Source organism: Neofelis nebulosa, chromosome 8 (assembly GCF_028018385.1).
Source record: "Neofelis nebulosa isolate mNeoNeb1 chromosome 8, mNeoNeb1.pri, whole genome shotgun sequence".
NCBI lineage: Eukaryota > Metazoa > Chordata > Mammalia > Carnivora > Felidae > Neofelis > Neofelis nebulosa.
Window position 1 is genome coordinate 89,839,434 of NC_080789.1, and position 15,925 is coordinate 89,855,358.

Genomic DNA, 15,925 nt, shown 5'->3' on the forward strand with positions numbered 1-15,925 from the left:
GCTGCAAGGGCCGAGTTTGTGTTTGGAGACCAGCTTTGAGAGCTCCATATGAGAGGTCGAGGGTGACTTCTGTGAACAAAATTTTAAATTATTTCATTCTCCCGTCAAGCTTCCAGAAAAAAGCTTGCCGCCAGATTTGTTTAAAAGGATTCCATGCCACGTGAGTGATTTCTTGGCACGAAGAACCTTTCCTTTCATGTTATATTAAGAGCGTGTGTACCACATTCCTTCAAAAGGCAACTTTTCTTGCACAAACAGAAAGTGAGCTTGTGGAGCCTATAGCAATCCTAAACAAAGCTATGGGTGGGTATTCCAATTCCCCAGCTTTGGGAAAGCCTGAAGTAGATTTACCACCTCAAACATCTTCCTTGCTTTGCCTGAATTGGTCACTATTTTGAAATAGTACTTTTTTTTTTTTTTTTTTTTTTTTTTTTTTTTGCAGAAAAGGAAACAAGTTTCTTTGCTTCTTGGTGCTAAAATCATACAGGGGCTTTCTTGCATTGGAAAATATGACTATGACACTAAAAACTATGTTTACGGGCCCAGCAAACATGCATGTCCCAATACTATGGAGAAGAAATCAAAGGCACTTCGTGGCGTCAACTGCCTGGCAGCTGGAATCTCTCTCCAGACAGAAAAGAAGGTAGAGACACAGAGCAAGACCTCAGGCGGTATTCAGCTGACAAGCAAGTTGATATGTGAGCAAGAATAAAAATGGCTCTCTTGCCCCACACCACAGGTGGTATTCCCTGTCTATTCACCTAGTTAATATTGTGTATTGAGATTCAGAGAAATCAGTAGCCTCTTCACAGCCACGCAGACGCATCCCTTTCCTGGTTTTTACCTGAAGCCATTAGTGGGCTTCTGAGGTCAAACAGAAGATTTGATGCAAAACATCAAGAAATGCAGCTCTCCTGGTCATTTTCAGACTCAGTGGTTTGAAATTAATTTTAGTCCTCCACTTAAGACTGTAAGGCACATTGGGTATATTATTGCATTTATTACATCTGCTGTGCACAGAGAAGCATAGCATTTTTATTCAGGAATTTCTGCTTTTCTCCTCTCCACATCCTTTTCCCATGAGAAGCTGTATCAAGTTAAGTACATAAGTAACCAGATCGTGTTTCACTTTTTTTATGCACACCAAAAATGAGCTATAAGATTATGAAGGATTTCGAAAAATAAGATCTTACACCCTCTGTTTTTAGGACAAAGAGGTAGAAAAATTAAGACTTCTCAGATGGGACCGGGCTCAGTCCCACACTTGCTGAGATATCATGGACATGCTACCCAAATTCCAGCGACTTCACTGTCAAATGGAACAGATAACACCTTCCTTTCAAGGTTGTTGTGAGAATTAGAAACAATGCATTATGTAAAGTGCCTATTACATTATTCTTGTTATTATTGCCAAAACTACTAATGCCTAATAAAAATTACATGCTTAAAAGTTATTTGTTTTGTGGATGAAAGAATTGATACATGAATATTTACAAGTGATTCTGCTTAAGGGTGCCTGGGTGGCTCAGTCAGTCGGTTGAGGGGCTGGCCGACTCTTGATTTCAGCTCAGATTATGATCCCAGGGTCATGGGATTGAGCCTCGCATCAGGCTTCATGCTGAGCGTGGAACCTGCTTAAGACTTCCTCTCTCTCTCTCTCTCTCTCTTTCTCTCTCTCTCTCTCTCTCTCAGGGCACCTGGGTGGCTTAGTCGGTTAAGCATCCAACTCTTGACTTGGGCTCAAGTCATGATTTCACGGTTTGTGAGTTCAAGCCCCACATTGGGCTGTACACTGATAGTGCAGAACCTGCTTGGGATTCTCTCTCTCCTCTCTCTGCGCACCCTGCTTCTCTCTCAAAATAAACAAACTTTTAAAAAAGACTCTCTTTCCCTCTGCCCCTCTTAACTGCTCTTTCTCTCTAAAATTAAAGTACACACACACACACACACACACACACACACACACACACAAATGGTTCTGCTTAGAGCCTCTCGATCATCTGTGATGTTATTCATATACTAAAACCATGGGGCACCTGGGTGGTTAAGTGTCTGACTTCGGTTCAGGTCATGATCTCATGGTTCATGGGTTCAAGCAGACAGCTCAGAGCCTGGAGCCTGTTCAGATTCTGTGTCTCCCTCTCTCTCTGCCCCTCCCCCACTCGCAGTCTCTCTCTCTCTCTCTCTCTCTCTCTCTCACTCTCTCAAAAATAAACAGTAAAAAATAAATTTAAGGGGCACCTAGGTGGCTCAGTCTGTTAAGCTTCCGACTTCAGCTCAAGTCATGATCCTGCAGTTCATGAGTTCAAGCCCCATATGGGGCTCTGTGCTGACAGCTCAGAGCCTGGAGCCTGCTTTGGATTCTGTGTCTCCCTCTCTCTCTGCCCCTTCCCTGCTCACACTCTGTCTCTCTCTCTTTCTCAAATAAACATTAAAAAATTTTAAAAAATATATATATATACTAAAATAGTGCCTCTTGAACTTTAAAGGACCTACCAGTCACCTGAGAATCATGTTAAAATGCATATTCTGAGTCAGTAAGTCTAGGGTGGAGTCTGAAACTCTGCATTTTTTTTAAATTTTTTTTTTTTCAACGTTTTTTATTTATTTTTTTGGGACAGAGAGAGACAGAGCATGAACGGGGGAGGGGCAGAGAGAGAGGGAGACACAGAATCGGAAACAGGCTCCAGGCTCCGAGCCATCGGCCCAGAGCCTGACGCGGGGCTCGAACTCACGGACCGCGAGATCGTGACCTGGCTGAAGTCGGAGGCTTAACCGACTGCGCCACCCAGGCGCCCCTGAAACTCTGCATTTTTAACAAGCTCCCAATCAGGCTGACACCCTGACTTTTAAATTCCTAAATAATTCCATGATGGAGGAATAGAACAAACAGTTCTTTAGATACTCACATGACACCAACATATATTGTATCCAAATAAAGACCGAACACCAGTTAGACATAATTGTTTTTTTTTTCCATCGCAGCAACTAATAATGGATTCTCAACAGTACTGTTATCTCGGCTCAAGTGATCAGGGAGCTCAGCTCCAGTTCTCTCATCAATGAGCTTCTCACATGCAATGAGCTAAGAATTAAATGGCAGCCTATCCTTCTTCTTTTTTTTTTCTTTAATTTTTTTAATGTTTATTTTTTTATTTTTGAGAGAGAGAGAAAGATAAGAGATCAAGCAGGGGAGGGGCAGAGAGAGAGGGGAAGACACAGACTCCAAAGCAAGCTCCAGGCTCTGAGCTGTCAGCACAGAGTGCAATGCAGTGCTCGAACCTACGAACTGTGAAATCGTGACCTGAACCAAAATCAAGAGTCGGACATTTAACCAGCTATACCACCCAGGTGCCCCAGCAGCCCATCCTTCTTAACAAGACTTGGGTCACACCTGTCTCTAGTTTTGTCTTACAACTCAGAAAACATCTGCTATGGCTCGTGGTAACAAGAAACTGAGTTTTGAAGGTCTCCATAACAAAACCCAAGAATACATGTGAAAATAACATTTATTTGTGACTCCAGTTTCTTTTGTGTCCATTACGTACCAGGCAACATAAACACCAGAAGTGGGGAAGAGAAATAAGATTCTGGTTCCATGGAACTTAACAGTCTAGTGAAGAAGACACATGGGCACAGATGGACACGAACACGATCAGTACTTTGGTACCACAGGACCTAAGCTAAAACAGGGGAGCCTAAGTGAGATAGAGGGGGACCAACGAATGCTGCTCTGAGAAAGTGATGCTCAAGCCAAGACCAGAGGATGAATGCTCAAGACCAGGGATTCAGGTAGAAAGGTGTGCACACTGTTCCAGGTAGAAGGAGCAGCATATTTAAAGGCACCAAAGCACAAGAGGGCAGGGAGCATTGAAAGAATGGAAACTGGTCCAAAATGGCTTCTCTCCACCAGCTGAACATTCACATAGGGAAGATAAGAGGGTAGAGGAGCAAGAAACTCCACAAAACCCATACGCCAAGACCTGTCAAGATTTTTAATAAGCATTTATTTATTTGTTATTATAATACAACTACGATATTATACTATTTATTTATTTTACTTATAAGTAAATGCTTATTAGCTTTATATGGCATGTAATTAATAGGTACTATAAAAGTGCAAATAAGTAAACAAATAAATACCTAAATATATAAATACACTGCTGATAGGCTTTATTCTGCCAGGTCACTTGAGATCACCTGGCAAATGAACATGACAGAGAGACCTCTCTGTCCAAAGATAGAGGGGAAAAAAAAAAGAGACCAGAATAATCTGGTTTTCCTGTAAGTCTGGAAATTACTGAATGGAAACACTATTCTCTGCCCCTCTCCCACTCACTCCTTCTCTCTCTCAAAAATCAATGAATAAACTAAAAAATAAAAAAAATAAACATTAACTCACTTTCATTCCCTCGTGATCTCAGCTGCCATGGCTATTTGTACTCATTATTCTCACTCATGTCTCATTTGAGCAGATTTCATTAAACCTTTGACACTTCTCTCCAACTGCCTTCAGGAGTCCTGTTTTGATGCAAGGATCTCATTTCTAACTCCCTGAACCACCCAGGCTAAGTCTCCACCTCCTATCCCCTTCATGGATGGTTGAAATCAAGTGCTTGTCTAAATCACCAGGAGTGACTCACATCCCATCCCACAGCCCCCATCCCTGCACATACATACAACAGACACCACCAGTATCTTTGTCCAGAGCAGTATCAACCTATGCTAAGGAGGATATTCAGATCAGTCTAAATCACCATAAAGCTACAACCAAAATTCACTTTCTCTGTTTACTCCGTGAACTGACACGAGACCATTTAGTTGGAGGAAAATGGGACCTCCCATATTTCTAAAAAAATAATTGCTCAGGCAGAAGATCAAAACCCCAAAAAACTGTGAAGGAGAAGAAATAAAAGAAGAAAAAATGGGCACCTAAAAACCACAAATTTTTTTTAAATTTTTTTTTTAACGTTTATTTATTTTTGAGACAGAGAGAGAGCATGAACGGGGGAGGGTCAGAGGGAGACACAGAATCTGAAACAGGCTCCAGGCTCTGAGCTGTCAGCACAGAGCCCAACGCGGGGTTCAAACTCACGGACCGCGAGATCGTGACCTGAGCCGAAGTCGGACGCTCAACCGACTGAGCCACCCAGGCGCCCCTAAAAACCACAAACTTTGATGCCAAGAGAGGGGAGCTTTGACTTTCCAGGAAGAAAAAGATTTCTGAGAAGAGAGTGGCCTTTCTTACAAAGATGGGCAGTTTTACAAAAACTTCTAGGGACAGACAGCTTTAAAGACAGAGATTGGGTTGGGAATGCAAGCTGGTGCAGCCACTCTGGAAAACAGCATGGAGGTTCCTCAAAAAATTAAAAATAGAACTACCCTACGACCCAGCAATTGCATTACTAGGCATTTATCCATGGGATACAGGTGTGCTGTTTCAAAGGGACACATGCACCCCAATGTTTATAGCAGCACTATCAACAATAGCCAAAGTATGGAAAGAGCCCAAATGTCCATCGATGGATGAATGGATAAAGAGGTAGTATATACATACAATGGAGTATTACTTGGCAATGAAAAAGAATGAAATCTTGCCATTTGCAACTACATGGATGGAACTGGAGTGAAATTATACTAAGTGAAATTAGTCAGTCAGAGAAAGACAAAAATCATATGACTTCACTCATATGAGGACTTTAAGAGACAAAACAGATGAACATAAGGGAAGGGAAACAAAAATAATATAAAAACAGGGAGGGGGACAAAACAGAAGAGACTCATAAATATGGAGAACAAACTGAGGGTTACGGGAGGGGTTGTAGGAGGGGGGATGGGCTAAATGGGTAAGGGGCACTAAGGAATCTACTCCTGAAATCATTGTTGCGCTGTATGCTAATTTGGATATAAATTTTAAAAAATAAAAAGTTAAATTAAATTTTTAAAAAAAGTATTAAAAATTCAATTAGACCAAAAAAAAAAAAAAAAAAAAGATAGGGACTGGGTGTTCCTGGCCTGGGTGAGAGGAACACTGGTTTTTCCTGGCTCCAAATTTCCACACTTCCTCCACCAGGACCAACTCAGGAGTTGTTATAAGAGAGACTTAGAAGCAGCAACACAATTGGTAAAGAGGCTAAAAGAATGATCCAGAGATGAATTTGCACAGAGTCTCACAATTCATACTTAGATTGTTAGGTAACATGTCAACTGAAGTAACAAAGTTACTTAAAAGTTATTTTCGGGTGCCTGGTTGGCTCATTCAAAAGAGCATGTGACTCTTGATCTCAGGGTCATGAGTTTGAGCCCCGCATTGTGTGTAGAGATTACTTAATTAAATAAAAGTTAAAAAAAAAAAAGGTCTTTTCGTTTATAATTTACTTAAGTTTCATATAAGATCCACTGCCCTTGTCAAATAGTTTTTTTTCCAATCTGAAGTAATTTTAGGGGTGAGGATGGATGAATTTTGAAAAAACTACTCCCATTTCACCTCCACCTTCAATCTCAGCAGATGACCTACCTCACCTCAGACTTCTAAGACGAAAGTGAATTCACCCATCAAGAACTTCTTCGTGGATGGAACTAGAGTGCATTGTGCTAAGTAAAATAAGTCAGTCAGAGAAAGACAAATATCACATGATTTCACTCACATGTGGAATTTAAAATACAAAACAGATGAACATAAGGGAAGGGAAGCAAAAGTAATATAAAAATAGAAAGGGAGACAAACCAGAAGAGCCTCTTAAATACAGAGAACAAACTGAGGGTTGCTGGGAGGCTGCTGGGTCGGGGGGGATGGGCTAAATGGGCAAAGGGCATTAAGGAGGACGCTAGTTGGGATGAGCACTGGGTGTCGTATGGAAGTGATGAATCACTAAATTCTATTCCTGAAATCATTATTACACTTTATGTTAACTAACTTGGATTTGAATTAAAAAAAAAAAAAAAGAACTTCTTTAGTTCCCTCAACTGTAAAATGGAGATAATAATAGTATCTATCACATAGCAGTGTTGTGAGGATTAAACAAGTTGTAATTCGTGAAGCACTTGGATCAGCAAGTGGGGTGGGAAGCACTGTCAGCAACTGTAATTATTACCTCTCAACCTCCCCCAGCACATCTATAAACCTACCTGTGTCTGCACCCACCAACTTTCCTTCCCTCTTCCTGCTATAAGAAAGGTAACTCCTCTCCTCCCCTGGTGCTCTGGAGATCCCATCTTTTCCAGCCTTCTACAGGACATATTAGCAATCATTTTCCCTCATTTCTGTATCTTCAACCTTGACCTCTCCATAGGCTCCTTCCCATCATAAGAAACTATAAACTCACTTACATTCCCACAGCAATAAATCCATATTGTAATAACTTGTTCGCTGTTTAGACAGATTGTTGCTAATTACTAGTTACGGCCCCAAATTTAACTCACCTATCTGTTCTTGGAGACTATTGGTTCAGTTTCCCTGAAGCCCCAACCTCGAATATTCACCATGAAATTAATATATTTCTCCTATATTGGTCTCCTCTCTTAGCTTGGGCTGCAGCAAGAGATAGCCCCTATTGTCACTAGTTTAAAACGATTGATTTCTTTCTTTTATTTCCACCATCTGAAACATGCTAGTCACAGCAGCAGTGAGAAGGAGATAGAGAGAAAGGGAAACTTTGCTGCAGTTCTTAAATGTTTCCTTTAAACATTTCCTTAAATGTTTACTTGAGAGTGTATGTTATCTCCGCTCATATTTCACACAGCTGTAATACAAAGAGGTGAAATATAATCCACCATCCACTCAGCAGGAGAGAAGAAACAGTGGTGAGTGGCCCACGTGTCTACAAAATTGGAAATAACAATGAGTCATTCTTGTATCTACTACATCTCCTTGTGTCTGACAAATAGGACTAATAACCTGCTGCTGTTGTCTTTTGACCTTATCCAGTATTTGCTAATATTTTCCTAAAGGACAAATAATGTATACATTATGCAGTAGTCCCTCCTTATCCACAGGGAATATGTTCCAAGACTCCCAGTGACTGCTTGATGTCGTGGATAGTACCAAACCCTATATATACCATGATTTTTCCTATACATACATACCTATCATCAATCTCATACACAGTAAGAAATTAACAACAATAAATTATAACAATATATGGTAATAAAAGTTCTGTGAACAAATGTTCTCTTTCAAAATTTCTTACTGAACTGTACTCACATTTCTTGTGATGATATGATAAAATGCCTACGTGATGACATGAAATGAGGTGAATGATGTAGGCACTGGGACGTAGTATTAGGCTACTATTGACCTCTGACCACACCTCAGAAAGAGTCATCTGCTTCCAGATCCCAGTTGACCACGGCTAACTGAAACCTTAAAAAATGAAACTGTGGGTAAGGGCGGACTACTGTATTTACATTTTGCAACAAGCATGAAAACATAAAATGCTTGCACACAGAAAATTGTAAAGCTAAAACTATAAAACTTTAAAAGAAAACATAGGAGAAAATCTTTATTACCGTGAGGTAGGCAAACATCTTTTTGGCTAGGACATACAAAACCAACCATTTAAAAAAAAGCTAATACACTACACTTCAAAAAAAATGGAAAACTTTTGTTTTTCAACAGATATTAAAAAGAGATAAAATAGCAAACTGCATTACATATATTCATATCTCTGACCAAATAGAAAGTGTATCCATGATACATAGTAAGCTCTTACAATATAATAATTTAAAAATAACCAAAGAAGCTAATTAAAAAATAAGCAAAAGATTTGAACACAAACTTCAAAGAAACATACAAATAGCCAATACATATACATCATTAGTCATCAGAGAAATACAAAATAAAAGCACAGAGATAATACTATACTGCATACCAGATACCAGTTGGAATGGTTGAATTAAAAATACAAACAGGGGCGCCTGCGTGGCTCAGCTGGTTAAGCATCCAACTTCGGCTCAGGTCACGATCTTGCGATTTGTGAGTCTGAGCCCTGCATCAGGCTCTGTGCTGACGGCTCAGAGCCTGGAGCCTGCTTCAGATTCTGTCTCCTCCTCTCTCTGCCCCTCCCACATTCATGCTCTGTCTCTCAATAATAAATAAACATTAAAAAAAAATTTTTTTTTTAATGCAAACAATACAGGGGCACCTGGCTGGCTCAGTTAAGAGTCTGACTCTTGATTTTGGCTCAGGTCATGATCTCGAGGTTCATGGGATCAAGCCCCATGTTGGGCTCCGTGTGGACAGCACAGAGCCTGCCTGGGATTCTCTCTCTCCCTCTCTCTGCTCTGCCCCCATTCATCCTTTCTCTCTCTCTCTCCCTCAAAATAAATAAACTTTAAAAAATTAACATAAATAAACATGCAAACAATACCAAGTGTTGATGACGATATGGAACACCTGAACTTTTATTCACTAATGCTAGACATGGTACAACCATTTTGGAAAACAGTGTGGCTATTTCTTCTTATACAATTAAACATACTTACACTTACCATATATCCCAGCATTTCCACATGTTGGTATTTACCCTAGAGAAATGAAAACATATGTCCACACAAAACTTTGACACAAATACTCATGACAGCTTTATTCTTAATAGCCAAAAAATGGAAGCAATCTAAATGTCCATCCATTACAGGTGAATTGCAGTACATCCATGCAATGGAACACTACACAGCAATACAAAGGGACAAACTATTAATAAGCCATGCAAAAGAAGTCTGACACAAAAAATTACAACATGATTCCAATTATATGAAACCCTAGAAAAGAATCCTACCTAATTTATGGTGGCAGGAAGGTGGTAAGCAGTTGCTTGGGGCTGAGCTGAGGGTAAAGGAACAGACTTGAATGGGACATAAGAGAACTTCTTGGGGTGATGGAAATGTCCCATACCCAGGCCTAGATCTTGGCTCCTAAATGTTCTCTCCCTTAAATGGAGCCGGGGCTCCTTAGAAAAATGCTCAGGGAAAGTGCAAAGTGAACAAAGCAAGTATAAGTTGAGTCTAGAATAACTCGTTGTGCCAGGAAAGAAGGGCTCACCAAATGGGGACACATCAAAAAAGAAAGGGAAAAGACAGAAGAATGCCAACAAATAAATACCTAAAGATGACAGAAATTGAAAACCATCATTTTATGATACCATCGTCATAATTGACTCAGGCTATAATTATGGATATTGAAACCACTGGATAAAAGACTGATGGAAAACAGAATTTAGAAAAACATGGCAGACTACTTGCCAAAAGATCAAATATCAATAATAATTGGACAAACCGCTATTATGTGCCTCCTCATGTATTGCACTTAAGTGACCAAAACATCACCTATATATTACTGTAAGTATTGCTGTAAGTAAATGTTCCAGATCAGTCTCGAGAAAGATATTGGGCAAATCTAAATTAAGGGTTATTCTGTAAAATAACTGACCTGGACACTTCAAAACCTGTGTCATGAAAGACAATAATAATAATAATAATAATAATAATAATAATAAAGCTACTAAACTATACTGGTTAGCCTAAAGGAGAGTTAAAGAGACAAAACAAATAAATGTATCACTTGTTCCTTCATTGGGTCTTTGTTATAATAACTATAAAGTTCACGTGGACAACTGGGGGAAATTTGAACATAATAAGGTAATACTGTTGCATTAACATTATATTTCTGGAAGTGATTAATTGTATCTTCTTAGGAGACAAGGCTGAAGTATTTAGGGGTGATGTCTACAAAGAGCACTCAAGTGGTTCAGCAAAATATATGTGCGTGATGACAAGGTGGTCATGGAAAAGCAAATAGGACAAAATGCAAAGAAAAAAAAAAGAAGAAGAAAGTGAAGAAAAAGCAAAACTTCATTGTCAGAAACAAAAGAACACTTAAATAAATGAAAAAGATACATGTTCCGGGTAAGAAAACTCAATACTGTCAAGATGTCAATTCTTACGTAGTAAGAATACTGTATTCCTCCATTCATTTGAAATGACACTTTTCTTATATAATAACTCCTGTATTATAAAAGTGGAACTTCAATGAAGAATTTAAGATTATATTTTAAATGGTACTGGTTAGGGGCACCAGGGTGGCTCAATAAGTTAAGTTCCAACTTTGGCTCAGGTCACAATCTCACAATTTGTGAGTTTGAGCCCTGCATTGGGCTCTGTGCTGATAGCTCAGAATCTGGAGCTTGCTTCAGATCCTGTGTCTCCCTCTCTCTCTGCCCCTCCCCCATTCTCTCTCTCTCTCTCTCTCTCTCAAAAATAAATAAACATTAAAAAATGTTTTAATAAAAAAAATGGTATTGGTTAACTGTTAGAAGCAAAGGGCAAGAAGTAAACCCTAGCTTCAAAATATACATTAAAAAAATCAGCTGCATTACAGAGTCAAAAAAAATTTTAAGCCATTTCTTCAACAAAAAATAAGGGGAGGAAGGAAGGGGAAAATATGGAGGAGATACTTACAGATTAAAAGAAACTTCAATATGTATCAAAAAAAAGCAACAGGTGGACCTGGATAACTAATTTCAAATTTTTAAAAACAATTATAAGTCAATTAGGAAAATGAAACTAAATGACGGATATTAGATTCTTTCCCTAAATTCTTTATAAGTGATCATGTGGTTATGTTTTAAAAAGTAAAACCCTAAATATCAACAGATTAAATGATATTCAGATGTCTGGAATTTGTTCCAAACTGCCCAAAGAGGGTCTGGAGGCAGATAGAGATGGAATAAGATTGGCCATATATTGATATTTGCTAAAAATGAGTGATAGGTACCACAGGTTCATTATGCCTCTCTCTACTCTTAAATATGGTTAAAATTTTACATAATTGGGTTTTTTAATGAAACCAAGAAATAATCTGAAGTAAACAACTTATTCAGATATTAGATGGGAAAGGACTGTCTATACATTAACAAGAAAAGATAAATAATGAAAAAGATTGAGATTTGATTAAAAATCTGTTTAAAAATAACAAAAGTTAGACAAACTCTGCCTACAACATACAAAAGGATTAGTATTCTTAGATATGTGAATAATAAAATAAGAAATATAACTGACCACAGGCACCTTGGTGGTTCCATCAGTTGAGAGTCTGACTTGGGCTCAGATTATGATCTCGCGGTTCATGGGTTTGAGCCCCATGTCAGGTTCTGCTGACAACTCAGAGCCTGGAGCCTACTTCGGATTCTGTGTCTCCCTCTCTCTGACCCACCCCCACTCACACTCTGTCTCTCAAAAATAAATAAACATTAAAAAAATTTTTTTAAGAAATATAATTGACTAATAAGTATAATAATACACCCAGTCTTTATTGTAGTAAAATAAATGTAAATTAAAACAATGAGCTCTCCTTTATACTTCTTAATGTTTTTTTATTTTAATGATAATATTCAAGATTGGAAGAGTACTTAAAAACAACGTCACATATCATTTCTAGAATGCAAATAACAAAAGACACCAGAACTAAAAAAAGCTTCTACTCTTTGAGAAAGTAATTCCCATTGCAGGAACTTAATTTAGGGAAGTAACCAAATACACAAAGTTTTCAGTTCAAAGATGTTTATGAAAGCACTATTTATACTGGTGAGACACTGGAAACTGAAATATTAAAGGACAGGTTACCTGCCCACTGAAGTACAGCACACACATACAATATTACATCAGCACTAGGAGTCCAATGATGTGAAGATGCTCAACTTATCCACGATCCTTTATGAACCTAACCTGAAAAAAAATCTGTGTAGATAGAAGAAAACATCCTCAATACGTTTTTACCCAATATATTAACAAAACATGATTAGATAATATTCTTTTTTAATGTTTTTATTTATTTTTGAAGGAGAGAGAGAGACAGAGCATGAGCGGGGGAGGAGCAGACAGAGAGGGAGACACAGAATCCGAAGAAGGCTCCAGGCTTTGAGCTGTCAGCACAGAACCCGATGAGGTGCTCGAACTCACAGACTGCAAGATCATGACCCGAGCTGTAGTTGGATGCTTAACCGACTGAGCCACCCAGGCACCCCAATTAGATCATAAATTTTGCTTATTTTTGTCAGTTTTTCCTAAATTCTCTACTTTGAATATGTTACTTTCATATTTAGAAAATGTTCAAGGAGACTATTTCAGACTTTGGAAAATGTACTTTGTTGGCTAGGAATTACTCTAATTTTTTGTTCTTTTGATTTGTTTTTTGAGAGAGAGAGAGGGCACAGTGAGCGAGGCGCAGAGAGAGAGAGTGAGAGAGAGAAGTGGGGCTCACCTGAAGCAGGGCTTACTTGAGCTCACCTAACGTGGCACTTGAACTCAGGAACCGTGAGATCATGACCTGAGCCGAAGCCAGATACTTAACCAACTGAGCCACCCAGGCGCCCAACTTTTTGTTCTTTTACCAAGGGGCTCAGGTAAAAAGAAACACAAATGAACAATGCTCAGAATGAAGTCACCATTTTTACTTGTATGTTATCCTGCTATTTTAAGTAAAAACTATCTGGAGTGTTCCAGTTTCTTCTCAAATTTCGACCTGTTTTCTCCTCCCAAAAGTAAAGCCTACACAACTTAAATGGAGATTCAATACATATTTCCTCCTTATGAATTAGCTAATCTTGTAACCTAAAAGGAAGGCTTCCTTCGGACATGACATACTATCTCCTGTGGGGTCCACCAGTCCCTGGGTCTTGTCACTGAGACAGTAATTGATTTAGAACCAAAACCTCCTTCTTCCATACTGTGTACATAAAAGACTGCAAACAACTAAGAGGTTTGTTCATCAATTTTCCAAATATCCTAAGTTTTCCTCTTAACTTCTCTCTGGCTAGTCCTAGATGAAAAGCAAAAACTCCCCCAATTTCTCCTGTAAATCATGGCCAAAGGAACATTTCTCAGCTAGTTATATGGCACCTAGTAAAAACGAGTTCAGATATTTTTCATTAGATAAAGGGGAGAAATCTATAACCACAAAATTGGAGCAGTCTGCACAAACTATGGCTGTAAATGAGAGTTGTTGCCTAAGCCAAGTAGGCACTTAAAATTTGTCAAAGCCATTAGCCTTTCAAAACCCAGCTGCACTCTACTGCTCTTTTCACAGGGAAATGATCTCCATTCTTGATCACTAATGCCCTTAGCGGTTATTAGGAGATTTGTAAATTTTAAAAGAACTCTAGAGACAAATCTAACATCACAACAACATCACCGTTCATTCACTTAACAAATACTTCTTGAGCATATATGTACATAAAGGCTTTTTTTTTCCTGCTGCCTTCTAAATAGTCTATAAACTCAGTATACTTCTTTCTTCTTTTTCTTAATTTTTTTTTTTAACGTTTATTTATTTTTGAGACAGAGAGAGACAGAGCATGAATGGGGGAGGGTCAGAGAGAGGGAGACACAGAATCTGAAACAGGCTCCAGGCTCTGAGCTGTCAGCACAGAGCCCGACGCGGGGCTTGAACTCACGGACCGCGAGATCATGACCTGAGCCGAAGTCGGCCGCTTAACTGACTGAGCCACCCAGGAGCCCCAACTCAGTATACTTCTATATACACTCTATGCCTGGTCCTATTCTTGGATTGATTTTTTTTTAATGGGAATAAATAGATATCTCTAATTTTCTTTGGTTTTTTTTTTTTTAATCTTTATTTATTTTTGAGAGAGAGAGAGACAGCATGTGAGTGTGGGAGGAGCAGAGAGAGGGAGACACAGAATCCAAAGCAGCCTCCAGGCTCTGAGCTATGAGCACAGAGCCCGACGCGGGGCTCGAACTCACAAGCCATGAGATCATGACCTGAGCTGAAGTCGGACACTCAACCGACTGAGCCACCCAGGCGCCCCTAGATACCTCTATATTTTTAATGAAAAGTGAGCATCTTGATTTAAAGAATATTCCTTTAGGGACACCTGGGCGACTCAGTTAAGCGTCCAACTTCAGCTCATGTCATGATCTCATGACTTGTGAGTTCGAGCCCGCGTGGGGCTCTGTGCTGACAGCTCACAGCCTGGAGCCTGCTTCAGATTCTGTGTCTCCCTCTCTCAGCCCCACCCCTGCTCACGCTCTGTCTCTGTCTCTCGAAAATAAACATTTAAATAAATAAATAAATAAATAAATAAATAAATAAATAAATAAATAAATCTCCTTTACTGATTACTTTTTAGGAGCTACTTAAAGGAAACAAGAAATACCTGCATCTGAGACTGAAATCCTTGAAAGAGAAAAGATCAAATTGGAAACATTATCAGAAATAAATTCATTTTCCTGCATTTGACCCAACTGAGTTTTAAATAACCCTGATCATATCTTATTATAAACATACTTCAGCTATAACACACTGGTTGTTCAATATTACAGATTACAAAATTCTTATTAACAGAAAGACGTTATACCCTTTAGAATTATTTACATATAAAAAATTAGTAAATGGCACATACTTTAAGCAAAATATGCCAATTAGAACCATTATTTTCTACTTTCATCATGTTGTATTCACATAAAGGGTGAAAAACTGCTTCTGAAAAAGCAGTTTAATTTTACGAAGTCTTTTATATTCATTCAATAACAATTTTTGAACATCTTCCAAAATATAAAACATGGTAGAGACTAAAATAGAGACAAATATAACAGATGCATGTCAGTTATAATGATTTTAGAGTACTTATGATTTATGTGATGCTTGCCTCCATGCATAGTCTTGATCTCCGCTACTATTCTTATGATCATTCTGATTCCAAAATGCATATAAAGGATTAATGGCACACTCTAGCCTCTCAGTTACTGGACTTCCTTACATCCAATGATCACATGCTCACTCTCACCTCAATCACCCACTCTCAACGGGATCTGTTGGATATTTAGCTTAGCAACTAATGTATCATGAGCAGTCTTAATTTCAAGCAGTCTGCTCAGACCAAACTCCTGCCTTCCCAGTTCATTTCCTCTA

General features: G+C 38.7%; 1 protein-coding gene across 2 annotated transcripts in view; it reads right to left on the reverse strand.

The window, feature by feature from the left end:
• Positions 1 to 8,295: 8,295 nt before the first annotated feature.
• Positions 8,296 to 15,925, reverse strand: part of AEBP2 (AE binding protein 2) — a 94,210-nt gene continuing 86,580 nt past the window's right edge. For both annotated transcript variants that reach the window (XM_058743503.1, XM_058743500.1), the window contains 2 exons: positions 9,490 to 9,525; positions 8,296 to 8,362 (listed from right to left, as the gene is read on the reverse strand). In XM_058743503.1, the coding sequence (XP_058599486.1) occupies positions 8,311 to 8,362; positions 9,490 to 9,525 (88 nt within the window). In that variant the 3' untranslated portion in view covers positions 8,296 to 8,310. The remainder of the gene's footprint in view (positions 8,363 to 9,489; positions 9,526 to 15,925) is intronic.